A 26,595-nucleotide genomic window follows, 5' to 3' on the forward strand; every position below is an offset into this window, starting at 1 on the left:
CTTGTTCTCGATCATGGCTGACGGAACGAGAGTAAGCTACCCCCCATGGATTAAGTGAAGGGTTCGGTTCGAAATTCCGTTCAGATTCCTTAGATCGACAAAATACACCTGAAGAAGGTCGGAGGTTAGGTCCGTCGAAATGTTGTGCGCATAACACTTAAGATGGGAACAGTAGTCCGAATAATCCAAATAATTCAAATTATCAATTGTCATCTCAAAAACTAAGAAACATTACATTTGATTTAATTTGTATAAATGTTTTTTTGTTTTGTTTATTAGCATGTTCGAGCGACTTGTCATCCATTGCAGCAGCTACACCAACTTGATTCCGATCTCTTTTGTCTTGGGATTCTACGTATCCATAGTGGTGGCCCGATGGTGGCAACAATTCATAAATGTACCATGGCCAGATAGGTAAGTGTGACCTCGTCTTTAAATTTATCTAACATGCAAAACTTGTGTTTTTCTCTGTAAAATATAGCCCGTCGTATACACGATACTTAAGATGATGAAAAATACCTATAAAAAGAAAGAAAGAATGTATCTTTAATGTACCATTATGGTAGAAAATAAGATCATCGATTTCAGCATTATTATCTTATTTAGCAGCTCATAACGTAGGCAGCTGGAGTTTTGTTGTTTTGATAAGACGTAGCAGTAGTTTGTTTTCTCTACTTTTCTTTATCGTTATCGTCTTATCCTGTTTTTATTTTTTATTTTTTATTTTTTTTAAATAGCAACGGTTGTAAAAAACATATTGATATAACAGCAAACAATACTATGGAGTTTTACAAATGCTTTTTGGGTATTTCTTTTCCTTTTTCAGTTTAGAGTATACATACAAAATATCCTCAATCCATCTCTATATTAAAAGAAGAAAGCTGTCCCAAACCCAACTGTTTTGTTTTTCACGGTTTCAAAAAAAATAAAATAAAAAAAATAATAATAAAATAAAATAAAATAAAAATAAATAAAATAAAATAAAAATAAAAAACGAGAAAGATGAATAGAGATAGATAGATAGATAGATAGATAGATAGATAGATAGATAGATAGATAGATTTTCCTTAGCGTATCCGCTATGTGTATCTGCCGACTATGAAGTCTATGAAGCAATATCATAATTTAATTTTACAAAAAAATACATAAATAAATAAAATAAAAATAAAAAACGACAAAGATGAATAGATAGATAGATAGATAGATAGATAGAGATAGATAGATAGATAGATAGAGAGAGGGAGAGAGAGAGAGAGAGATTTTTCTTAGCATATCCGCTATGTGTATCTACCGACTATGAAGTCTATGAAGCAATATCATAATTTAATTTTACAAAATAAATAAATAAATAAATAAATAAATAAAATAAAAATAAAAAACGAGAAAGATGAATAGATAGATAGATAGATAGAGAGAGAGAGAGAGAGAGAGAGAGAGAGAGAGAGTGTGTGTGTGTGTGTGTGAGAGAGAGAGAGAGAGAGAGAGAGAGAGAGAGAGAGAGAGATTTTTCTTAGCATATCCGCTATGTGTATCTGCCGACTATGAAGTCTATGAAGCAATATCGTAATTTAATTTTCCATGGAACTTTCCACTTTTTCCTTATTACAACTTTATGTGGAAAATTCCATTTTATCATAATTTTTGCACACATAATACTATTTACGATTATATTGCGTACGTTTACTTTAATAGTTTTGACGTTTTATTCATACGCGTATACTCTTTCTTACTTCGCTTTCACACAAATAAACGGTGCGTATACGCACATCTAAATTATGAATAAGGAGTACTTCCTAATTATATATGTAACATACGCGATACAAGTGCTTTTCTATTCAAAATCTCTTTAATACGTTTGTAAATTGTTAATTGATGTTTTACGTATGTAGACTTTTGAAGGAGTTCTTAAGGTACGTATTTTACGCACATGTTGAGGGCTGCATATCTTAAGGACTCTTAAATAACGACCAATAATTAAAACACTTTCGCACTTGAGCAACTCACAATGCAGCATTGTGAATTGCATAAACAACTTCAAACAACTTTACTTTCTCATTCCGTTTATAAAAGACGCTAGAATAAAAATCTTCTAAAATTACATAATATCGTATCAATATGGCAGACATCATATTATCAAATTAACGGAGGGAGAGGGGGGTTGTAAAATACGCTTAGACATGATATTTTAATTGTTCACGATTTCTATATCTATCTATCTATCTATCTATCTATCTATCTATCTATCTATAAAAGTGAACGTGTCTGTGTGTCTGTGTGTCTGTCTGTGTGTGTACATTTCCCTACGCAATAACTCTGTTAATTTTAAGTCTACAGACTCAAAATTTGATATACAGGGTACTGAGATTTGGGAACATCTTTGTGATCCATTTTCGGCCAGAAATTTGTTTGTTAAGGGGTCAAAGTGCAACGATTTGACCTTTAAAAACTCTACCAAACTCCTCCGACAATTTTGGGTCTAAACACTTGAACTTTTAGATATAGGTTCCTTGGACATGGATCTTACTTAATAACTTGATTTGAGCCCAAAACAATAAATGTTTAGAGGTAATAATAGGGATCAGTGTAAAAATTTGTAATTTTGCATAAATGTTAAAAAAAAATTTTTTTTTTTACATGGGGGTCACCACTTATCAAGGCCCGAAGGCCACTCAGAGATAAGGGTTATTGCGTGTACAGTAATCAATGAGATAATATTGTAGTAATTATTAGTATTGGGGGTTTTGATAGAGTGTCTTACTTAAGGGGGCGGTTTGTCAGGAGTTTGTTTATGTTGGACTTGAAGACGTCCAAGTTGTAGTCAGGTGGGAAACAGGCAAGCGGCAGAGAGTTCCACTGGCGTGCAGTTCTAAGAAAGAAGCTTTGCTCATGGAATCTACGTTTTGATTTAGGCACAGATAAAGAGTGGGGAAAATTATTAACAGTAGTTTCAGCCAGACGGGTGTTTCTCGTGAAAGATTGGCGAGGGTGGACGAGGGATTGGAGCTCAGACGAGCACCTGCCATGGAAATAGCGATAAAAAAGACAGCATTGCAACGTCTCTTCTGTGGGAGAGAGGTTGCAGGGAAAAGAAAAGGGCATCCCCCATTAAACCACGAAGTCTATTTTGTACTCTGTCAAGGCAGGGTAGGCTGTTTTAAGCAGCTTCTGCCCAGATGTAGCAGCAGTACTCCATCCTTGGACGTACTTGGCTTTTATACAGATAGAGAATTGCATCAGTAGTAAGATATCTTCTGGAGCGGTAGAAGGATCCCACCATTTTCCCAGCGACCCTGGCAACAGATTTGATGTACGTGTTCCATTTTAGATCAGGAGTAAAGGTCAAACCCAGAAGCTTGTCAAAACATGGAGCCTCCCCAAGACGAGAGCCATCCATTTCAATTGATGCCAGATGGGGATCAGAGCGTTGATGATGTAAAGATAGGAGCTTGGTTTTGGATGCATTAAAAGTGACCTCCATTGTACCACGCGCTCAAGATCAGAGGAGAGAGAATTAGAGAGAACTTTGTCATTTACGGCCTTTGATGTGTTGCCGTAGATGGTCGTGTCATCAGCATAGATGTCAACGAATGATTTAGAGTTGGACCCAGGATGGACCCCTGAGGGACTCCAGCATTAATACTGCAGGCCTCTGATTTCTGCCCATCAACCACTACTCTTATGAACCTATCGGATAGAAATGATTTAATGATTGAGAAAACATTTCCAGTAATACCGTAGCTGGAGATTTTGTGAAGTAGGCCCTTATGCTATACCTTATCGAAGGCCTGGATATCTCAAGAGCAATTGCCCTGGAAAGGAAACCTTTGTCAAGAGATTCACTAAGGGCAAACTTTTTAATCGGTTTGTGTCGAAAATTTGAGCTATCAATATATAAATGTATCTATGTATTTTTGCATGTCTGCCTAAAACTTTCGACAGCGGCGACGGATTTTCACGATATTGGTATCGTTTTGAAGCTCGACCCTTCAGACGATAAATACCGAAAAATTGGCTAAAAACATTAATTTCTTCATACCCAACTAGGCACTTTTCTACAGGGAGGTGTAACTTTTGTCACCGATATTTTCGAACGTCATCCCCTCTCTTCAATTTTCTAGCCTTAATTTAAACCTACGTTACTTCTGGTTTGGCAGTGGTCGTAACAGCAAAGACGTCACGTTTTCTCCCGTTCTTTTCCTCGTTTGCGGTACTGGTTCGAGCCTGCCTTCCTACTTCCACTTTTTTTTTTTTTTTGCTGAACACACACCTTCAAAAAACTCCGGCAACGGCGGGCACCCATGCTAGTATTATTATAGAGCCATGATTTCAAAAGTAAGAAAAAAACAAAAAACAAAAACGGATTAAGGTGCCAAACCGAAGCATTCAAAGCTGGTTACGTTACTGCTGTACTAACGCGACACGCATATAAACCGATTAAAAATAAAAAAATAAACTAAGATGAATGTATAAAATGTTTGACGATTTTTTCAATTTCGACTCATTTTTGACCCCTTAAAAACAGTTTTAGCCGGCTAAAGACCCATAAAACGACGGTCTGCAAAAACCCCCAGTCATTTGACGCACCTAGCGCCACTTTGCGACTTTTAGTTTCGGAGGAGATATAGTTTGAAAATTTGGAGACAGACAGACAGACAGACATATGTATTATATATTAGATAATAAAACAACAAACACGGTTAAAGAACATTTTAAGAAAGATTCAACATAAAAGACGAAGGAAAATGTAAGTTCATCATGTTTGAACGTGCATTCAGCTATTTCGTCTCTTAAACATTATAACACGATAGGTCGGGAACCCAGAGAGAGTTACTTGGTTTCTCCGGGTTTTAAGGACGTCTCTGGAACTATTGTACGTCCTGGCACGAAAATCAGCTCCCCAGGGAGATAATGGTAAAACGATAGACTAAGGAGGTTGATATGACATATATGTTACGTTTGCTGGTGGTTCTCTTCTCTGAGCCTCTGTCGGCGTCATTAGTGGCAGCATGTTTATCCTTGTTGATAGCATGTTTATCGTTCGGTTTGAATTGAACATTTGGGTAAAATATGCGACTTGACTTTTTTTTTTATTTTTTTATTTTTTTACTGAATATGGAATTATTTCATTTTTAACATTTAGGGTGCATTTTGAATTCGAGACCCATTCTCGACCTATGCGTCGCCATGTGTGATCACGGCCTAAATTGCTATGAGAGTCGAGGCACACAACCCGTCTCGTTCGCTGTCCCGACTTCAGCTGTTTTCACTGCAATAAAATTCTTCTCTCTTTTCAAGAAAGAGAGAGAGAGAGAGAGAGAGAGAGAGAGAGAGAGAGGGAGAGAGAGAGAGAGGGGGGGACATGTATACATAATATTGGAACATTGTTTAGTTTTGCAGGTAACGAATTTGCTTGAGTTTGACATTTCGAAGTCAATTCCGAGGACTCGAGTTTTGTAAACAACTGTCACTCTTGGCTGGAATCATATCTGATTGACGACACTTAATGAAGCCGTCATGTTTTTTATTTTCAATAAAACATTTCTTTCCCGTCTTCCCGCGAGCACAATGTCTAGTTCGAGTTTTATCACTGCGAGAAGTCCCAGCTTCCTAAAAGGAGCTTCTCATTTACATTACGAGGTAGTTACGTTCATTGTTGTGCAAGTTTTAAATATCTGGATGTACATTCAGCTATATCGTTTCTAGCATTCTGCAGTGATAAATTTCTAAGTCGTTTGAAATTCGCTATTATTCGTGGTTTTCTTTTGTGTCAACGCTCTGATGTCTGCCGGAAAATCGCACTCTCATTTAACGACTTTGTCGGCTTTGCACTTATACTTGTGTTGAAGCAAGCTACACTACCTTGGAATGTGCTTTTAAAAAATATTTATAAGAAAAATGAAGAAGGTAATTTAAAAGATTACCACGTATTTATAAAATTCTATGCAATATTTGAAAACTTGAATATTTCATTTTAAATACTGCTCTATTTATAAGCTTTAGGATATTTAACGAACGTAATCAACGCTGATTAGGTATATCTATATATATCTATATATATGTGTGTGAGTGTGTATGTATAAGTGTGTGTGTGTGCGTATGTTTGTATGTATATATAATTATAAATTTTACATAGTTATTTTTTATACCAACATACATTAGTGTCTCACAATCAGCGGTGCAGGAAGCGACGAATGCTACTGGTTGATTCCATTGATTCCATTTGATTCCATTGATTCCATTTGATTCCATTTGATTCCATTTGATTCCATTGATTCCATTTGATTCCATTTGATTCCATTGATTCCATTTGATTCCATTTGATTCCATTGATTCCATTTGATTCCATTTGATTCCATTGATTCCATTTGATTCCATTTGATTCCATTGATTCCATTTGATTCCATTTGATTCCATTGATTCCATTCTATAAATAATTGTTTTATACCTACTGTCACTAGTGTTTAATGCGTTTGCAACCATCAATACAAGAAGTGACGATTGCCACTGGTCAGAGGATTCGAACTCGGCCACGAAGGCACCTTTGACTTTCTCTCTCTCTCTTTCTCTCTCTCCTTGTCTGTCTGTCTTTATATATATATATATATATATATATATATATATATATATATATATATATATATATATGTATATATATATATATATATATATATATATATATATATACTTGTACTTTTTTTGTAGAAAAAGAAATCCCATACAGTGCTCTATTATTAGGGGAAAAGCCTTTCTCGAAATAAGAGCAATATATTTTTTTTGTATAATATATACAGGAATTTACATTTATATCGGTAGTCGATACCGACGGTTTCAAGCCCGGTAGTTGAGGACTGCTCTTAATGTCCGCCTCAGGCTTTCAGCCGACTCTCATCGATGAGAAGAGAGCCTGAGGCGGACATTAAGAGCAGTCCTCAACTACCGGGCTTGAAACCGTCGGTATCGACTACCGATATAAATGTAAATTCCTGTATATATTATGCAAATATATATATATATATATATATATATATATATATATATATATATATATATATATATAGAGAGAGAGAGAGAGAGAGAGAATAAATGACAAAAAGTTATATTCCAAAATTCATGATGTTGGCCATCTTATAATTTATTCCTTTAATTTAGTTGACTTATACAACTCTTGACAGTATATATATATATATATATATATATATATATATATATATATATATATATATATATATATAAAAAGTACAAGTATATATATATACTAGCAAAGATACCCGTGCTTCGCACGGAGCTTTGTTGCGCACTCGGGTACCAAAATCTGTGGGCACCTTCCCAGTAAGTTGATGTTGTAAGAGCAACGATTGCATAAGGTGATTAACATTTTAACTACCTCTTGTAGTGACTTAAATTCAATCAGGAACTTCACAAAACATTTTCATCAAAAAGGAAGGTTACTTGATGTTACATAGTAAATTTTTCATTGAAGTAATTTTCAACTCTTGCTTAAATTTTATCTTGCACATTCAATACTAAAAACTTACCACAATCAGATCATGTCAGTTTTTCCTCATATCCATTTCTCGAACTTTTCACTGAAGAGCCTCAGGGTAAACTACATTTCTGCTGCTTTGATTTGGAGCCAGAATGTAGAGTTTTTCTGAACTTCCTGTCCGGCTGATGGAGACGTAGAACATACCGTGACTGAAGCAGTCTGATGTCAAGTCTACGCCAATGGTGTTAAATGTCTGACCTTGACTTTTGTTTATGCTCATTGCAAAACACACCTTCACAGGAAATTGGAGTCTCCGGAATTTAAATGGAAGTTCTGAGTCCGATGGAACTAAGGGGATCCTTGGCAGTAGAACGGTTTCGCCTTTGTAGGGACCACAGGAAATGGTGGCCTCAAGTACATTGGTGTGCAATCTGGTGATAACACATCTGGTTCCGTTTGTTGTTTTTGGCGGTTCCAAGGATCGAAGAATCATGATTGGCGATCCAATTTTGAGATTTAAAATGTGTGGAGGCATTCCAGATATCTCCAAAGAGTTTAAAAACTCCACAGGGTAGTGAACAGCTTCATATTCATTAGTAGCCGAATCAACTGACTTGTATTGCTTTGTGTCTCCTGGAAATTCATCCATTATTGAATTGTTCAAATGATTCACATTGCTGTTTAATGGCGAAATAATAGCCCTCTCAGCAAGCCAATCCGGTGATTTTCCATTGTTTTGCAGGTCTGGGTACACTTTGTCTTTCAGTTGCTTCTGATTACCGACACATTTACCAAGCGCAGTTGGAATCTTAATTGTGTCAGGTGAAGAAGTGATAGGAAACTGACCATTACCGATTTGGAGAAGCAATTTTGAGAAGTCTGCTGCAGCTGTGTTATCAGAGATATAGGCTCTCATATTAGTAGTCAGTCTCTTCACTATAACGTGCCTCCAGAGATAGGATTGTTTCAAACTTGCATTGACAATGTTAGCCCTTGTGCCATTTTTAACCACTGGGAGGATTTGACGGAAATCACCGCAAAATAAGGTTGGAATGCCACCCATGGGATTCTTGTTTCCTGTGATGTCTTGCAGTGTTCGGTCAATTGCTTCATAAGCACTCTTGTGCGTCATTGGGGCTTCGTCTACAATGATTGCAGAGGTGTCTCTAATTACATTTGCCAAGGCTGAGTTACCAGTAATTTTGCAAACTGGCTGATCCATTCGATGAGTATCCAAGGGTACTTTAAAAGTGCTGTGAAGAGTGCGGCCACCTTGTAGTAGAATAGCAGCAATGCCACTGAATGCTGTTGCAAGCACAATCTTTCTCATGGATCTAATCTTTGCAAGGATCAAATTGATTACAAAAGTCTTGCCCGTACCACCTGGAGCATCAAGAAACATCATGTTTTTGTTCATTTCACCTTGTGCTTCCAACATTGCCATGAATGAATTGTAAACTTCTCTTTGAGAATCGGTCAGTTTTTCTTGCATATTTTCTGCTTGTAGGGAAAGTTCTTCAAGATTATAAGTAACTTCACGTTGATACTCTCTCGCGAGTCTTTCATCTCTCCCTTGCGTTGGTGCAGGTAATCCATAGCTTGCCAATGGTTGACCGCACATAAGGAGAACTTTTTCTTCAATTAGACAAAGAGTTTTATTGTAGATGTCCTCATTAAAATCTGCTTCTGGATTGTTAACTTCTTGCCTGTATCTGTGAAGAATGTCTTCAGATATTACATCACGAAAAGCCATCCAGATATCAAGAGGATTTCTTGGCTCACAGGCTGTTAAAATTATCACAAATAGGCTTCGCAAATTTGAAGGTGATTGAGTGGCACTTGCCTCTCCTACTGCTTGATGCAAGTGATGGTCATTTTCTAGAAGGCCTCGAGCAAGGCACGCTGCTCTGTATGTTTCAAACACCTGACCATTGTATGCTCGCAAATTTTGAAATGAAGTTGGACCAGCAACCTCATTGAGCAACAGGCGTAAGAAATAACACTCCCCTGCTTTTGGACTAATCGTGTAGATTCTCCCAATGCATGGTGCCTTCCATACATCATCATTTTCAGTACCTTCAACTTGTACCCCACGCATTCTTCTCATCCATTTCTTTGTCGATTTGTTCCAAGTGTAAAACTCAGGGACTTCTGCGTATTTGAGACCCCTTGCAAAGTCATCCTCATGGCAGAGTTGAAAAAATGCTGTCAAAGTTGTGGCAGGCGGTGGACCTTGGGCTCGTTCCAGAGCAGTATCAGCTGAGAACATGACACGCTGCCCATTTTCAAGATGAACAGAAAGTTGTACAATTGGGGGGAAATGTTCATAGATGGGATGTTCCAATATCCTCCAGGCCGCCTCTGAACTGCCGACATACCTTGCATTCTGGAACTGCTGGATCTCATCCACAATGTGACTTTGTACTTGGCCTTGTTGGTTAGCTGCTCCATCAGTTCTTTGTAGTTCAAACACTGCTTGATCACATCCTTTATTCACGTATTTGAGGACATATTTGATGCTTTGGATCGAGCTGCAAATTTCTACGTTAATGTGAGCGTTGAACTGCTGAAGGAGGACCTTGTTGTACGGAACAATCCACTGGTTTGTTATTTCTTGATTAACATACCGACCATTTCTCTTCATCCTTATTGTACCAGTCTGGCCTCCATCTTCTGGTTTTCTTCGCCTGTACTTGGGGTAAGAGTCTTGGCCTTGCTCGGTACACTGAAGAAATTCTTTTGGGTATTTTTTGGAACATTTGTTGTCAATCATACATGGACAATTTGGATTAAATGGTCCACAAGGTCCATGCACCATATGTGCCATCACTTTAGCATGAAGATCAGGATCTTCCTCTTTGTCAGGGATCTCTGCAGATATGCAGAGATCCATTTTTTCTGGTAGAAGTTTGTCCTCTGGGGCCTGCCAGGTGAGGATGTGTGCATGCGGCAGTCCTCTTTTTTGATATTCAATACTGTACAGGAAAGCCCTCAGCCTGCCAAATCCTCCCTTTTTAATAAATTCAAGTAACTTTTTTAGCTTCTGCCTGAAAACCCTGGCAACAATATCTGGACGATCCTGAGGGTCTTGCCCTTGAAGACAATTTTCTGTAATTTCTGTCCACTTTGGATTTGTTGTGAACGTGATGAAGAGGTCGGCTCGGCCCATTCGCCGAACATATGCCATGGCATCACTTTGACGCTCAAACATGTATCGAGGGCCTCCTGTATAAGTTGCCGGAAGTACAACTCGTTGACCAAACTGTTCTGGATTCCCATCCTCCCTAAGAATTGAATCTCTCAAGTTGCTATAATTGTCAGCTCTCAGGGTCTGTTGCTCACGCCTCAGGAACTGTAAACGTTCTGTCTCAATCTTGCAGTACACATCCACCAGCCATTGTTGAAATAGCCTTCGGTACCAGAGAAAATAGTTTCTAGGCCGAGTCATTAAATGGTACGAATAAAATTGCTGTTGGGTAACTTTTCGCCCATTGGATGCCTTCATGTAGATGTTGTAAGATGGAGAACCATAGGGGTACATTAACGGGTACATTAAAGTATCGTAGAGGGGATGTAGTTCGGAGATCCATTTTAATGTATCATTTCTAAAACGCAAGACAATATCCCGGTTAGCTGTTGGTTCATTCTCCATTAATATTCCAATCTCATACGTTGTTGTTGGAGCATTGAATCGCCGTGGATGCTCTTCTTGCGGCCTTCGGTCTTCCCTTATGACAACTTTATGTTCTACCAAGTGTTCTTCTTCAATCCTCTCCTTTGTTGTTTTCAGCTGACAAATAAAGCTGTTGTTCTCATGTAAAAATTCAGTCAGACTTTGGAGAATGTCTCTATTGAGTCTACTGTCACGTCCCCGATTATGTAGTTCCTCTTCCAGACTATCCAAGAAGTAGACTTGAATAAACTTTGCTGTTTCATCTTCAGGTGGTAAAAGACTCCCAATCTGGTGGCAAACCTGGCCTCGAATTCTAAAAGAAGGATTCCACCCATGTACTGCCGCAATTTTGTGACCAAATGATGTCATTGCAAAACAATTGTTATAACAGCATAGATTTTGCAGAAAATCTTTAGAGATGGGACCATTGCCGGAGAGCAAATCTTGAAGCAACTGAGGCAGTGGTGGAAAGCTATCAAGCACAACTTTGCCAGAAGAAGAACAACAACCAGGGGTTTCTCCTTTAAATTTTACAGCTGAGCAATGTTGACATACTTTGTCCATTTTTCCTATATCAGCTGTAGTGAGAGAGTCATTTTTGTTGTAGAGCAATCCTTTTCTATTGCAGTGTTCTATTTCATGGTGTCTCAAAGCAGTCATTCGTTGTCTAGCTGCCTCGTTTTCTGTCAATTGCTGGGGCAAAGTCATACTCTCTCTCCATGCAGCCTCTCGTTGTTGCCCTTGGTATAGGCGAAAGCTTCGTTGGGTTTCCGATTCATTCTGATGTCGTTGAGCCACTCTCAACTGACCTTGTGTACGTCTACTTACCTCATATAATTCATTCGATCGTAATATTGCTTCTCTTTCCAGTGCATATCTTTGCCTTTCTTGAATTTCATCTTGTGATGAATTTAACCGCCTTACAGCATGTCTAGTTCTGTCAGCTTCACGTTGGGTTTCTCTTTCCAAATCTGACAGTCTTGCTCTCCTTTCTCTTTGACGTATCCTGTTAAGTTCTAGACATCTTTCTTTATCTGAATTGTTTTCATTGGAGCGAATTGCAGCAACTCTTAGTCTATTAGCTTCCAATCTTTCCATTCTTTCTTCCTCACTTTCGTTTCTACTTCGTTTGGGTGGCATAATTTCGGTTTTAAACGGAATTGTTTAACGATATTAATGATTGTAAATTAATTAAGCGTAAAGGAAATGTATACTAACTGAAATGGACGAACTATAAATAATATTTCTGAATAGTACAATTATAAACAATTATATTGTACCTATTTACTATGCCTCCCCACGGGACAGAGTTAGACACCAGGGTCGTTTTTTAACGTGGAGAAAAGGTACAAAAATAAAAATTGTCTCAGTCGTGAAGGATTTCTCCTCCACCGAAAGAGAACAAGAAAATGAAGTGCAGCATCTGAAGAACAGATACTACACTTTGATCTTGACCAAAAGGGATGAATAAAAGCGACCTACGTGTGACTCATTACTTCCGGGTGTAAACGTCACAATCTAAAAGTAATAATTAAAAAAAAAAAGTAAATGTAAAATAAATGTAATACCAACTTAGGTTAACTAAGTAAACAGTACAATTAAAACAGTTCTATTAAAACAAATAATTACTAAGATCTAGGTAATTGTTAGTCTCATTGTTATGGTTTTAAAGAAAAAAATGTGTAAAAAAGTTCTGCTTTTGTGAGTACGTGTATTTCTTTTAAATTACATAACCTTTTTATTTTATTAATTATATCTCTTTTAAATTTATATATTTTGTTAGTAAACTGGAAGAAATTCAGTTGAATAAAACCTTGTTCGTGTTCTTTACGTTAAACTCATATTTTTATAAAAGGTTCATCCGGTTTAAAGAAAGCGCTAAGTTTAAATAAGACTGGAAATAACTAATTCAATATATAAATAGAAAAATGAAATAAATATAAGCTTTAAGTCTTAAGATAGTAATAATCAAAATGTAATAAATTATTTGTAGTTCAAATCTATGATAAGACAGGCTTTCGAAATAGGCTCGACCAGAAAGATTAAATTGGAACGAAATTATAATCTCCGTGCCATTTACAAAACAACCCCACAAAAGTAACGATATCCTGCAGTTGGTTAAATGACAATGGTTGTAAGAAAAATGTAAAAGAAAATGCGCTTATCTGTTTATTTTGACCTGTTTTATTTAATTAAAAAAACATTGGCTATAACTGGAAGAGAGCGTTATGTTTTGGGGGTTGTTTAAAAAATAGAATGGAAATAAAGTTAGTTCCGTTTTAATTGTCTTTAATTGCGGCAAGCGCTAACAAAATCGAAAAATCACTGTTTACATTCGAAATGTTAACTTTTATAGGTTTACAGGTTTGCTGACAAGGCTGGGGGTGTTTAATACAATTATTTTACTAAATTGATTTTTTTCATTTAAAAATAAAATTATTTCTTTTTTAATAAAATTTTATTTCAAAATATTTGTTTTTGTTTATTTATATAAAATTACGATAGTTGAATTGTATTCTTTCAATTATATTGGCAAGTAAAATATAAAAGATTAAAACGGAACGAAATTGAAATTTCCATTACATTTTCAATACAATCCCAAAACATAAAGCTTTCCTCGCCAATGAATTGTTTTGATAATATACGTAAAGTGAAATAAATCGAATATAAAATTAAATGAAAATATATTAAATAATTAAATGTTAAATAGATTTTGTAAATAGTACAGTTGAAATGATTAGAATATTTACAATATGTAATAAGGTCGAGGTAATTAGTTAAAGAGATTTAATATAATGTGATATGCAAATGAGCATAAGTCATTCGATATGGGGGTGGTTTGTAGACTAGTATATAAAGAAATTAGGCATAGATTCTTATGTCTCCTATAACAGAAACATCCTAAAATGGGTTCTAATGTTTCTCTACCAGGAGAGATCTACCCTCTTACCTCCTTTATATTTCGTTGATGATGGAGAGCTGTACACACAGACAGAAACACACGAACCCTATTACTTTATAAAAATATAGATAAAAAGTACAAGTATATATATATATATATATATATATATATATATATATATATATATATATATATATATATATAAAGACAGACAAGGAGAGAGAGAGAGAGAGAAAGTCAAAGGTGCCTTCGTGGCCGAGTTCGAATCCTCTGACCTCTGACAAATGGAATCAATGGAATCAAATGGAATCAATGGAATCAAATGGAATCAACCAGTAGCATTCGTCGCTTCCTGCAACCATCAATACGAGAAGTGCATAATATATACAGGAATTTACATTTATATCGGTAGTCGATACCATTGATATTAGATATATATATATATATATATATATATTCTCTTTCTTCATCCTCAACACCTAATTAAATCATATTACTGCTATTGTGATATTCCCTTCTGTTTATAATGGACTATTCCAGTCATTTTTATTCTCCACTTTATTTATTACCTTCAACCGTAATTGCTGTGAAATAGTGAAACGAAAGGAAGGTTGAGGGAAGCGAGAGTAATAGAAGGACCAAAGAACGAGAACGGGTGTCACACAACACCAATCGATAGAAGGCAAATGTGGTAGTTGGAGGTTAGTAAGAGATCGATCACTTGAGTTATTTTCCAAATTACCGTTAATTAGAACAATGATAACAGATCTTAAAACAATTGGATTTTTCAAACTAGCGAATATTTTACTATCTATTTTGTATGATCAAAATATGTAGGACCACCCCCCACCCCAGAGAAACAAACGTTGATTAACTCCGCTTTAGTTCTATCTATCTATCTATCTATCTATCTATCTATCTATTCTATTCTATCTATTATTATATAAAAATGACTTTGCGTGTGTATCTGTGAGCGTCTGCGTGAGCCCCTCTCTTATGGATTCCAAAAGGGCTGGGTTGATTTTTACACGTACTTTATGTGCCTGGTAGTGTTCTAAGATAGGTTTTGTATCGGAATGTCTGCGATAAGAAATGATAATCGATAATCGAAACAATCCGATGAAAGAAGGAACAAGCGATTTTGACCAAAGTTAACACCTTACATAGCCTAACATCACGAGTGCATTTGAGAAGTTTTATTACCACACAAGCCAGAAGGCTCGATATATAAAGTCAACCGTACTTTGTGTATGTGTGTGAGTTCGTTCCCTATGGACTCTGAAACGGCTGGTCCGATAAAAAAAATTTCGCTCGGAGGTACTCGATATGTCTGCCTACTATTTAGGATCATGTCTAACAGGGGACTGTGGGGAGTTAATCAGCAAGCTGTTTGTTCACAGTACATTTTAACTTCGGTATGTTAGTACAGCCAAGGAAGCAGGAACCAGAAAGGAAATTCTAAAATCTAAAAATTCGAGAGAAAGGCTTTAAGAATAGAAGGCTTTCCGCCATCTTGGGACATCATTAGTGAAGAGATGGGACTTTGTTGCTTATCGGGTAAAATGGGAATATGTTGGTCGAGGAGAAACAAATGTTATGAGTTCATCAGAGTACACTCCATTTAAGTACTTGTAAAACAATCACATGGCGCAGCATTGGCACGATGGGACAGAGTTCGGGGCTTGGTCGATAGTGCAGACTCTAGAATAGTATTATTGCTGTAGCGATATTCCCTTCTGTTTATTTTTTTTATCATTGCGACTCTTTTTTGGGACCCTGTATAAAATCTCCAACAATACACCATGCATAAGCGAATTGAGGCGTTGTAAAGATATAGAAGAAACTCTGGTGAGTAATTTTTTTCGGACAGTAGAAGGAGTCCACCTTCTTTGCATCAGCCTTGGCAATGTCCTCAAATCTCTGGTTTCGAAATGAAAAAAAAAAATGAACAAACGAATTCTCATAGTAACAGAAGAAAAAGAATATCCTCTTCTGATTCTCTTTCCTTCTATAAATAAATTTGACATTACCCGACTCATATCGCAATAAGGTTGTGAACGAAATAAATAATATCGTTATTATAAACTTCCCAGATTATCTCCCTTTAATGTAAGTCATAAAAAAGATCTGATAGCTACAGTAGCAAAGAATGTACTGTAACGTTTCATAAAGTAGAAAATAGTGATAATTCTTGTTATTGTTGATCATCACAATCATTGTTTTCTTTTTGGTTTTCTTTTTTTTTCCCCCCATTTTCTTTTACTCTATTGCAGAACGCTGTTCATGACGGTGACCTACCTCCACGGCAATGACGAGCGAGCCCGGATGTTCCGGCGGACATTAGCTCGCTATATGATATTGGGTCTCATCCTGATTTGTCGGTCTATTAGCGTTGCGGTGATGAAGAGATTCCCAACGATGGAACATGTCATCGATGCCGGTAAGAGATTCTTCGCTGCTGAAAAAGTCACCAGTATACTGGGATGCCCTCTAGTCTATACGACGCACGCCATGTTTTTTTTTAATTACATTTTCACCCCAAACAAGGCACATTGTCACTTTGATGTAGCGGGCTACTATTAGGGACACAAGCTACAGGGGTACTATAGGGGAGCTGGGCAGCAAGACGTCGGTTCACGTTACACTTGAACTTCTGCATGTCAGTACAGTTGGGGAAACAGGAACCCGGAAGGGAATTCCAAAGTCTAGCGATTCTGGGGAAGAAACTACTGGAGTAGAAGGCTCTCTTACATCTATTACAGGGATCTCTACTGTGAAGGGGTGGGATTTTATTGCTTGTCGGGTTTGTCGGGGATATTTACGTAGAGGGGGTACAAGTGCTTGAAGTTCGTCGGAACATTCCCCGTTAAAGTACTTATAGAACAGGCATGCTACATTTCGTCGATGGGACAGAGGCTGAAGCTGAATGGCAGTTCAGGACCTATCAGGTTGGCGTCTCTCTTTTGAACCTTGTCTAAGAGTGAGAGACTAGTGGCAGATGCACCGGCCCAAATATGACAAAAATACTCCATACATGGGCGAATGGTGGCCTTATAGAGGTACAGAATACTTTCGGGCGTTCGTAGCTTTCTAGCACGGTAGAGAGAACCTACCTTTTTCGCAGCGGTCCTGGCAATGCTCTCAATGTAATTGTTCCAACACAAACATCGACTTTAAATCAAAACGCACCTCCTGGTCAGCTGAAGAGATATAATAAGAATTACGAGTAAACATCAAGACGATACTTTATACTTCAACGTATAAGACGCATTTTTTGATGTTTAGGAAATCAAATTAAACTAATGTGTAAAAAGAATAAGTTAATTTAAAATTTAATTTAATTTAATTTAAATTTTATGTTATAATTCAAGCAATATATGGAAATTCTACAGCCCTGGATCTATATCGACCCGAATGTTTCGATTGTAATTTACGGAACTAACTGGAAATGACCGAACCGTTGCCGACCATTCAATTAGTACCGACATTAAATGAAACTAATAAACGGATTACTATGAATTTGAAATATATATATATATTCTTAAAAATACTTTTTGGTCCCCCGACAAAAGGAGGGTGGGCCTGTAAATTCACTCTTGTCCGTTCGTCCGTTCGTCTACCCACACCTTTCTCAATAACTACGCTTTGGAATCTTTTGAAAGTTACACAAACATTAAACATGATATGAGTAAAAACGTAGCAGAACGAATTTTCCGAGAAAACTCCGGTTGCCGGACTAGGCGTGCCTTTCGCGTTAAAATGGCTAAAATTGAAATTTTGTGCTTATTGAAATTAACATTTATACCTTAAATTTTTATAAAACTTTCTGAAAAGTTGTAACTAACTGATTTCTATATAATTTTGTTTGTCTATACTTCGCGATAACTCACGGGTGTATCCCAGAGACTCTTTAAGGACTAATAAAAAGCACCCCATTTTTGGGATTATTTTACCATATTTGTCCAAAATTTTCTGTGAGAGATACAGATATGCAAGGAGAGGAATTAAATCAACATCTTCAACAATTTTATCTATAAATGTAATACGAGCATAAATCTTTGGACATTAAAAATGTGTGCTATGTTTTCATAAACGAGTAATCGTAATGTTACATTTTCATTAATGCGATGTCGCACATGTGATGTTCTTAGCAACGAGCTATAAAAAAAAAAAACGAAATAAAATCTTTTTATACTTACGCGCGCTTACGTGATGATCGTTTATTCTCTGTATTGTCGCCTCTTTCATTGTTACTACGTTTCATGAGTGGATGTGATCGCCTGAAGTTGTCTATTGTCTTGTCTTTTTAACTTAGGTGAAACAATCATTATTGGTATTAGTTTTATGTTTTACACGAGTAACGCGAGGTAAACCAGCTATTTTCAAATGTTCTGCATAGCACATTAGAGCACGCATTTCATCCAAATTACACCTATTTTATAATAGAAGTTAAAAATAACACTTTCTTTGATGTTAGGTGCTTGTCTCAAGTACAAATAGGGAGGTAAATCTAATATTAAGTTATATTGTTGATTATTCTTATTATTTGATAATATAACCAATCCTCAGCTCAAAAATTCAGAAACGTTATATTGTTGTTTTTTTTAAAAGTTAGTCCGAAATTGAGCTATCTTCTCGTTAGCTAATCATACAAATTAAAAACTAATCTGTTTCGTTTTCTTTAGAAAATAAATGATTTCAATTAGAAAGATTTATAAGATGGTAACTTTGTTCAATAATGTCCTTATAAAATAAAATCAGCATACATACATAATAAAAAATATATTTTACAAGTTTTCACTCTATTATCGTTACAAGATAAGCAATAACATTTCTCTTTGCATACATATTTAGTCCATTTATTTCTTGAAATTATTTAAAAATTATTTAATTATTGTACTTGTAGATAAAAATTTGTCGTTTATTATAACTAGTTACATTGCTCCGTTACTCTAATGCTGTGAGCAACCGGGATTACCACTCGCTACGCGCTGAAAAATGTCTTCTTTTTTACATAGGCATAACCACTTATCAAGGCACAGAGACCACTCGAGGATAAGGGTTAAGAGTGTACAATTGGACAATATAGTAATCGTTAGTAAAGGAAATTCGATAAATTTGTTAACTTAAGTGGAACGGCTCATCAAGAACTTGTTTACGTTGGACTTGAAAACAACCATATTGTAGTCAGCGGGAAAGCAGGAAAACAAAAGACAATGCCACAGGCGTGCAGTTCTAAGAAAGAAGCTTTGTTCATGGAATCTACGTTTAGGTCTAGGAACAGATAAAGAGTGGGGGAAATTATTGATAGTGTTTTCAACTAGACGAGTTTTTCTTGTGAAAGTTTGGCGAGGGGGAACCGTAGATTGAAGCCCAGTCGAGCACTTGCGATGAAAATAACGATAAAGCAGAGGCAAACTCGCAACATCTCTTCTGTGAGATAGAGGTTGCAGGGAAGAGAAAAGGACATCTCCTACGAGGCTACGAAGATTTTGAATTCTATCAAAGCGGGACAAGTTCTTTCTAGCAGAAGTTCAACATAAAACAAGTTTACTACGTATAAAATATGTTTATTTGACGATTTCATATTTTATTTTTCTCATTCGCAAGTTCATGTTTGAAAACACCCCATTTGTTAGAAAAAAGCGTTGCAATCTATGGACATAAAACAATAGACAATTACTTTGGAAATGTTACTTATCATTAACATCAGTTACATTAATAACACATAGTAGCACCATATAATTCAATCATAGCAGTTTCAATTATTAAAGCCATGAACTATCCTAGCATATGGCGGACTGTATTGTGAATCTATATACATTTGACAAATCCATTTAAAAATTTTTTATGCCTTGCGACTTTACTAAACGGAAAATCTAATTTGTTTTATTTATAAATTTAAGAATAAAAACGTCGTCGTACATTTCTACAGACGTCCAATTAGATATAAGAATATAAATATATACAGGGTGTCCACAAAGTCTGGCTACATTATGTAGCCAGACTTTGTGGGCACCGTGTAGATTATGCAGCCAGACTTTGTGGGCACCGTGTAGATTATGTAACCAGACTTTGTGGGCACCGTGTAGATTATGTAGCCAGACTTTATGGGCACCGTGTAGATTATGCAGCCAGACTTTGTGGGCACCGTGTAGATTATGCAGCCAGACTTTGTGGGCACCGTGTAGATTATGCAGCCAGACTTTGTGGGCACCGTGTAGATTATGCAGCCAGACTTTGTGGGCACCGTGTAGATTATGCAGCCAGACTTTGTGGGCACCGTGTAGATTATGTAGCCAGACTTTGTGGGCACCGTGTAGATTATGTAGCCAGACTTTGTGGGCACCGTGTAGATTATGTAGCCAGACTTTGTGGGCACCGTGTAGATTATGCAGCCAGACTTTGTGGCACCGTGTAGATTATGCAGCCAGACTTTGTGGGCACCGTGTAGATTATGCAGCCAGACTTTGTGGGCACCGTGTTGATTATCTAGCCAGACTTTGTGTGCACCGTGTAGATTATGCAGCCAGACTTTGTGGGCACCGTGTAGATTATGCAGCCAGACTTTGTGGGCACCGTGTAGATTATGTAGCCAGACTCTGTGGGCACCGTGTAGATTATGCAGCCAGACTTTGTGGGCACCGTGTAGATTATGCAGCCAGACTTTGTGGGCACCGTGTAGATTATGTAGCCAGACTTTGTGGCCGCCGTGTAGATTATGCAGCCAGACTTTGTGGCCGCCGTGTAGATTATGTAGTCAGACTTTGTGGGCACCGTGTAGATTATGCGCCAGACTTTGTGGGCACCGTGTAGATTATGCAGCCAGACTTTGTGGGCACCGTGTATATATTTTTAAATAAGATACAAAAATTATGTTATCTCGGGTAGTACTGGGTCGAATTAGCCAGTAAGCAATAATTGTGTTAATAGTAGTAATAGTAGTATACAACACGTGACATATTGGACCAGTATTTGTTATACATTATTACATATTTGTAAAAACATTTTGGAATATATATATAACTATTAAAACCTTTTAGAAAATCGATGATATTTATCTAAATGTTTGGAAAAAAAAACTGGCTGTATTCAAATACAAATTATCATCGTGGTGTCATAATAGGTCTTTTCCTCAGTTTCCATTCCCCTGGCACATCCCCAATTTACTCCTTTCTCTTTACTCCTTCTCCTCCTTTTCTTTCTACCTTTCTCCCGCTGCCCTTTACACCATTCATTCTTTCTCACACCATGTACAAATAGAAATGTGCACGATGACAAGCAAGCAAGACAGCAATATTAAATTTTAGCTGCATATAGAGAATAATAATAATAATAATAATAATAATAATAATAATAATAGTAATTACTGGAAATATGGGAAGACTTGTTGCCACTCAGCTTCCAGGGAACACCACAGGTTGTTCTCAAGGTGAAATCCTTTATGACCTGTGTGAAAGCTCCTTATGGGCCAATAATAATAATAATAATAATAATAATAATAATAATAATAAACATTTAGAGATATTAGATCTGCTGGTCAGATTTCCACAAAACATGGCACGAATACTACTACTACTACTACTACTACTACTACTACTACTACTACTACTCATCGATGTCCCAATTCAGTGTCAAAAGAGACAGTGGACACCCTTATACGGGTAACTGTACGTGTAATTGTGAGACAAGGGTTGCACAATCTCCAACCACACCTCTCCTGAATCGGCACTGCTTGGGTTCAGTGGCAAGGAGATTCTCAAGACTAACTATAAACAATGTCGAGATAAGAAGAGAACACATACAACACACGGAATTCCCAAATGGTCCCGCATTTTAGTATTGACCAGGGTCAACGTTGTTTAACTCCGGCGATCTGACGGGAACCGATGTGTCAATTTTTTTTTTACAAAGGCATCACCACTTATCAAGGCCAAGAGGCCACTTGAGGATAAGGGTTAAAGAGTGTACAGTAGACAATTGGACAATGAAGTAATCGTTAGTAATGGAAATTCGGTAAATTTGTTAACTTATATGGAGCGGCTCATTATTATGCCGTATATACTACTACTACTACTACTACTACTACTACTACTACTACTACTATAAACACTTAGGGTATCACAACTTACTAGATATAATTACATTTAATTTAACATGAGGGCACTTGTGGTACCGGATGTAATAAAAGTAATAATACTAATTAACACCAATAACCATCGGCAGGAATTAGTTCAAAAGACGTTATTAATCCGTTTTTACCTTACTATAAGTACAAAAGGACAGCTTTTATGCACCCACATATGTCAATATGTCTTCCATCTAGGAAGAAAGAGAATCTGGATACAAATTTATAAAATGCACTCATATGTAACATTTTACGTGGATGACAATGGAAGTAGTTCCGAATCTCTAAGTGTACCCTACAGTGGTTTTGGACACCCTTACCACTCCTAATATATTTCGATGAAATTTGTGAACCATATTTATGAAGGTCGTTCGTTCCAAAAGCAAAGCCTCTTATTTTTTTTACTAAAAAAAGTTGAAGAGTTATGAAAACGGGAGTGGTACCATTAAAATGTTGGAACCTTTTGTACTACAGAATTTCTTTTTTCTACAGAGTCACCATCATTCTCAGTGCACTTTTGCCAAGAATTCAATGACGCATCTCTGCTTCTGATGCACGTCCACGACAGAGAATGCTTTTACATATCTGCAACAGAGATATGAAACTTTGAGGTCATTAATGCATAAGTACAATCACCATAACAATGCAATTTGCACCCCCTCTGATCCATTCAGCGGAATAAAAATAGGAGGCATTACTTTTGTAATGCTCCTCGTGTAAAAAATTTCGAAAAGACAATAGAATTCACCCAGAATCTCGAAGTGTTTTGAAAGAGAATTATGAGGTGAGAACATCCTTTAAAACTTCAAATATTTTAGTAAAATTTAAACCGTATGTACAAAATTCTCCAGACAGGACAGTGAAAGTTGTCCTGCAACTCTACGTGCTACTACGTGTGCGGAATTTCTACGTGTATCTCTAAATGTACTACGACACAAAACTATCTTGAAAATTCAAATATCGTATGTCCGATTTTAATGAAATTGAAGATAAAAATAAAATTCTAAGAAACTAATTTAGACACTTTTTTAGTTTCTTCCGAGTGTACTGGGGTAAAACGAATCGAAACTGTAAAAACAAAAGCACAATGAAGTATTATGTTGTTGGGAGTATAGTAAAAAATGACACAGTGCTCCTCATTCAATTCCGAGTAACGTCGGGTCTTCCTGCTGTTTTCTTTATATAGATTCATTAAATCAAAATCGTTCTAATATAATTTTCTAGAAATATATATGCGCCTTTACACAGATTTCTATACTCCCTTTTCTGAACAATTAAAAAAAACAAAAACAAAAAAATCACCAGAAACAAAGTAATTATATAACACACAAAAAAGAAAATAAAACAAAATACCTCCTTCCAAAACAAACTACATTAAAAAACAGTAATAATAATATAATAAAGCAACGATAAAAAAAACTACCCTGTTTTCAATGTCTACAGGCTAGGACCGAAGCTACGGTCGATACGCACGTTATCTCCCTTGTTCTAGGGTTGCATAGGTTTCAGTTTTTTACCATGTCCTTTACGTATTCGACATTGTTGGATGTTTTGTACCCTCACTCACGATGACTGCTTACCTCCCGTTGCAGGTTTCATGACGAAGGAGGAAGTGGAAATATGGGAAGGTGTGCGGTGTAAGTACCATAAGTTTTGGGTGCCGCTTACCTGGGCCAATAATATGTTGGTCACAGCCAGAAGAGAGGGGCACATTGAATCCGACTGGGGCATGCGTATGATTATACAGGTAAGAGCACCTGTTATATAACTTAAACCCGCAAACAACAATATGCTTCACAGTAAAAAAGAACACACGCACATGCATGTACCAAATTTATTGTAAAGTAACCACGTATGCTTCGTGCGTAAAATTGGCTTACAAATCCACGCTAGAAAGAAACGATTGGAAGATATGATCTTAAACGAATGGGCGCGTTTTTAACGAACGAACCCGTTTGAAACTAACGAATGGTTATCTTACCTTTTACTCTTGATCGAGAAAGAAGAAAATTTCTGAAATTTTGAGATAAGGATTGGTTATTTGTTTTATTTGGAATCGTCGGACTACTGTTCTCATCTTGAATGTGATTTTCACAACGTTTCGGTCGATGTAACTTCCGACTGTCCTCAGGTGTATCTTGTCGAACTCGGAAATGCTCTCGTTCCGTCATCCATGACTGGACAGAGATCCTAAGTAATTCGCAATTGTATTTTTTCATTCGCCCGCACTGAGAATTGAACTTTCAACCTTCAGGAGAATATCACTTTTACAATTGATTTTTCCAAGTACTCTAACCATTGCGCCACGGGTCATTGAGGCCGCGTAAAACTCAATTCTAAAAGTTATATTTTCCTTAACTTTCTGATTTCTCTCACCTTCAAAACCGATCTTATGTTTAATCTTGCCCTTGTGGGAAAGGAAGTAAATAGGGACTGACGAAAATGCTATTTCAAACTTGAGCATTTTTATCAGTAAGTGTGAAAAACTTACCAAAATGCTATTGCTGACGTATGCGTGACAAATTGACATGATACTATTTCAAACCTAAGCATGACAGACCAACGAAAATTTGAAAATGAGTAAATTACGCACATTCACATGCTTCGGTGCAAGATTATTTTTGTAAAACAGCTTAAATCTGTTAAGTTCAAAATCTTTCAAAATAAACTTTATTTTTGTTTCTCGTTTTATTTCAGGTCTTCTTTTATCTGACTTAGTTTCTATTACAGACGTGCAACAGGTCTCCCTTCTAACAAGAAGATATACTTTTCGGTATCTTCGATTAAACTAGAGCGCATACTGATCTGATCATGACAAACCTTATTACTTCCATGTTGGTTTATGACAAATTGGAAGCAGATCTTTTGTCTGTGACACCATCACTAGATGATTGTTGTACAGGTGCACACCCGTTATCCGGTTTGTTTTTTCAGCGTGGCTTAGTAGGGGATGCCCTTTTCTCTACCCTGCAACCTCTCTCCCACAGAAGAGACGTTCCGAGCCTATCCTTGTTTTATCGTTATTTTCATGGCAGGTGCTCGTCTGAACTCCAATCTCTGGTCCCCCCTCGCCAATCTTTCACGAAAAACACCCGTCTAGCTGAATCCACTGTGAAAAATTTCCCCCACTCTATATCTGTGCCTAAATCAAAACGCGGATTCCATGAACAAAACTTCTTTCTTAGAACTGCACGCCTGTGGAACTCTGTTCCGTCTGCCTGCTTCCCACCGGACTACAACTTGGATGTCTTCAAGTCCAATGTTAACAAATTCCTAATGAACCGCCCCTTAAGTAAACACTTCATCAAATCTCCACACTAACGTAATGTACTTGCAATAACCCTTATCCCTGCGTGGCTTCCGGGCCTTGATAATTGGTGATCACTGTGTAAAAAAAAAAAGAAGCCCCCTTTGCTAGATATATTGCATCTACCACAGCTGACGAACTCTATTTAGCCCCTGTATGGTAACTTTCCAGTATATCCTAGGGAGGCTAGCATGGGCTACACTTTGCCCAAAAGTCAGCTGGAACTGTGAAAGGCAGGGCTTTCATCTCTGTGAGGTGTTATACGCACTCACTCACCTGAATACATACAGCGCGTAGTATTCCTTAGTGAGCAGCCATTTGGTATAGGCTAGATTCAACTTCGCGTAATTTCGGTGAACTAACGAGAACCATTATGTTAACATGATTATGTCCAGAAGATATAGATTCCGCCACAAATATATGCCTAGCTGAAATTACCGCCAACAACTTCCCGCACTCTATATCTGTGCCTGAAACTAAACAGAAAATTCCATAAGCAGAGTTTCCTTCCAAGAACTGTCCGTCTGTGGAACGCAATACTGCAAGTCTGCTTCTCAGCTGATTATGGTCGTTTTTTCTTAAATCCAATGTGCATAACCGTTCTTTTACATAATCTATCCCAACCGAAGTTACACTATGACTGACGTGGTTGTCTCACCGTCTACCTCACACTCAATACTTATTCTCGAGTTGCTTCTGTGCCTTCATAAGTGCTGACCTCCCATGTAAAAAAAAGTTAACTTTTTTATAACCAACTGTTACGATAAATCTAAGAAAATCATTGTTTACTTTGAAAGCTGACATTTTTTCTTTGTATTTGCTCCTAAATATTCGGCTTTTCTTTTTCTCTTTGTAGCAATTGGCTGATTTCCGGGACAAATGCTCACTTCTTTTTGTCTATGATTGGATCACGATTCCGCTAGTTTACACGCAGGTTTGTTACTTCAGTTATTAAGTTACTTAGATGGATACATTTTTTTTCTTTTTTAATATTGTAACTAGAAGATGACACATCCCTGGAGGGGTTTACTCTAGAAATTTGTTTGCCCTTCTGCCGACGGTAATCGAATGCTTTTGTTATTAACTAGCAGTTCAGTCG

The 26,595-nt window shown here is 36.9% G+C and overlaps 1 protein-coding gene across 11 annotated transcripts in view; it reads left to right on the forward strand.

Annotated features, from left to right (window-relative positions):
- Window positions 1-26,595, forward strand: part of LOC145277675 (bestrophin-4-like) — a 315,957-nt gene that overhangs the window by 207,087 nt on the left and 82,275 nt on the right. For all 11 annotated transcript variants that reach the window (XR_013868194.1, XR_013868195.1, XM_080129346.1 and 8 more), the window contains 4 exons: window positions 280-414; window positions 16,335-16,501; window positions 23,782-23,936; window positions 26,353-26,430. Coding sequence is in view for 9 of the 11 variants with exons in the window: in XM_080129346.1 (XP_079985472.1) it covers window positions 280-414; window positions 16,335-16,501; window positions 23,782-23,936; window positions 26,353-26,430 (535 nt within the window). In the remaining 2 variants the exon portion in view is untranslated. The remainder of the gene's footprint in view (window positions 1-279; window positions 415-16,334; window positions 16,502-23,781; window positions 23,937-26,352; window positions 26,431-26,595) is intronic.

This window comes from Euprymna scolopes, chromosome 6 (genome assembly GCF_053919585.1).
Source record: "Euprymna scolopes isolate OS-2025 chromosome 6, ASM5391958v1, whole genome shotgun sequence".
In the NCBI taxonomy this organism is placed as follows: domain Eukaryota; kingdom Metazoa; phylum Mollusca; class Cephalopoda; order Sepiida; family Sepiolidae; genus Euprymna; species Euprymna scolopes.